At 38.5% G+C, this 2,358-nt stretch overlaps 1 protein-coding gene across 1 annotated transcript; it reads left to right on the forward strand.

The window, feature by feature from the left end:
• Positions 1–96: 96 nt before the first annotated feature.
• LOC100952279 (natural killer cells antigen CD94-like) lies at positions 97–2,188 on the forward strand (the record flags this gene model as incomplete). Its single annotated transcript, XM_003803830.3, has 2 exons — positions 97–272; positions 1,898–2,188. Coding segments are annotated over 2 exons (297 nt in total), but the record flags the coding sequence as incomplete, so codon positions are not given.
• Between the last annotated feature and the right edge of the window lie 170 nt (positions 2,189–2,358).

The raw sequence follows: 2,358 nt of genomic DNA on the forward strand, positions 1-2,358 counted from the left end.
GGATAAATGAGAAATTTGAGGCATCTGACTATACTTTCTAAATTGGTATGAAAGTAGTTTGTATTATGGACAAGCTGAATCTTATTCTGAACACAGATGTCCTTAAAAAGACATTATATCCAGAAAACATTCAAAGCAGCTAATATGTTTGTCTCTGACTCTAAGCAGGCTTTTATGCACTCCAGTCAACACTTTTACTGGATTGGACTCACCTACAATGAAGAACACGCTGCCTGGTTTTGGGAGGATGGCTCTTCTTTTTCGCGGGATTTGTAAGTTTCCAGTAGTCAAGTCCTTTTTTGAGCTTTGCAAATTTATCCCTAAATTTGACTAGTGGGGGTAGCATCTAGGAGCACTGAAACTAAAATAACCTGCCTAGAGCATGAGAAAACAGAAAAAAGAGAAGGTGCAACAGAGAACTGTTTTTGCTCCACCTATATCTAAGTATATGCTCAAGGACATGAAAATTAGTGTGTTTGTGATCATAAAGGAACTTTTGACATGAGCTTTAGTTTGCCTTAATAAAACCCTTGGACATACATGTGCATGTACAGACAGGTGCTCACGCGCACAGGGGCAGTCCAGAGAAAATGGTGTGTCCATTATATTTTATTCTGGTGGTGCCCAGTGCTCTCAGCATCCTCTGTTAAATATTCTGGACTTATTTTCTATATTTTATAACATTTGAATCTCATTTTCTTTTCTTTTGTTTTGAGACAGGGTCTCAAGCTGTCACCTGGGGTAGAGTGCTATGGCATCATAGCTCACAGAAACCTCCCACTTGGTCTCAAGCAATCCTCTTGCCTCAGTTTTTCTATTTTTTTTAGTAGAGACAGGGTCTCACTTTTGCTCAGGCTGGTCTCGAACTCATGAGCTCAAGCAATCCACCTTCCTCGGCTGCCTAGAGTCGTAGCATTACAGGTGTGAGCAACCGCACCCGGCCTGAATCCCATTTTCACTCATAAATGTGAGATTTTCAGCATCACACAGTATTAGAGTTTGTGCTCTGGTTGTTTTCCTAGATGAGATCAGACAATACATGTTAAATAAAATGAAAGTAAAGCATTGCACACATCAAAACCATTAATGACAATGGCAAAACTAAAAAAAAATCGCCAGCCCCAGTGCTACTGATTAGTAAGGGAGTAACTGAGTGTGTTGGAATATTAATATTTTATTTTTGGAAAGATGAAAATTATCATTATAGAAAGAACAATAAAATTCAACATGTTAATATCTCATTTAAATCCTTTTAAAAGTTCTATACTTTGGGGCTGTGCCTGTGGCTCAGTGAGTAGGGCTCTGGCCCCATATACCAAGGGTGGTGGGTTCAAACCAGGCCCCAGCCAAACTGCAACAAAAAATAGCCAGGTATTGTGGCAGGTGCTTATAGTCCCAGCTACTCGGGAGGCTGAGGCAAGAGAATCACCTAAGCCCAAGAGCTGGAGGTTGCTGTGAGCTGCAACACAATGGCACTGTATAGAGGGTGATAAAGTGATGCTCTGTCTCAAAAAAAAAAAAAAGTTCTATACTTTGGCTCAGCACCCATGGCTTAGTGAGTAGGGCGCCAGCCACATACACTGAGGCTGGTGGGTTCTAACCCTGCCTGGACCTGTTAAACAACAATGACTACTACAACCAAAAATAAAATAATAGCTGGGTGTTGATGCAGGTGCCAGTAGTCCCAGCTACTCAGGAGGCTAAGGCAGGAGAATCACTTAAGCCCAAGAGTTTGAGGTTGCTGTGAGCTGTGACGCCTAGCACTCTACCGAGGGTGACATAGTGAGACCCTGTCTCAAAAAAAAAAAAAAGTTCTATACTTTAATAAAAAAAAAATCCCTGAACATTCTCACTTCTTTTTTTCTCCCATATGTGAATATTTTCTTCTGCATTACAGATTTCCACTGATTAAAACTCCAAATCCAAAGAAATGCACAATATATAAGGCAATGAACAGTGGTATGGATGAATCTTGTGAAGAGGAAAATCGTTATATCTGTAAACTACAGGTTATTTAAGTGTTTCTTGAGGCAGGGGAGTGGGGACTAAGGATCTAGGATTACTAGGAATGGTACTTTTACCTTATATTACTACTAATTATCTATTTCTTAGCTCTGTAAAATGCTACTGTCTTTTCATAGCATTTTCATACGTTTGAAGCCATGTGTTTTGAAATTGATGAAATTTGTATACCTATACCTGAAATTATAAAGAATCTTATTTTGATATAATGCATATGGTTAACATAAAATTCAGTGTAGTCTTATTGCATATTTATGTGATTTTGCTTACATTCTTATACATTCTTTTGGCAAAAATTTAAATAAAATTTAACTCACACTAAATAATATGTATCAA

The sequence above is a fragment of the Otolemur garnettii genome, unplaced genomic scaffold (assembly GCF_000181295.1).
Source record: "Otolemur garnettii isolate 467f Iridium unplaced genomic scaffold, OtoGar3 scaffold01466, whole genome shotgun sequence".
In the NCBI taxonomy this organism is placed as follows: Eukaryota; Metazoa; Chordata; class Mammalia; order Primates; family Galagidae; genus Otolemur; species Otolemur garnettii.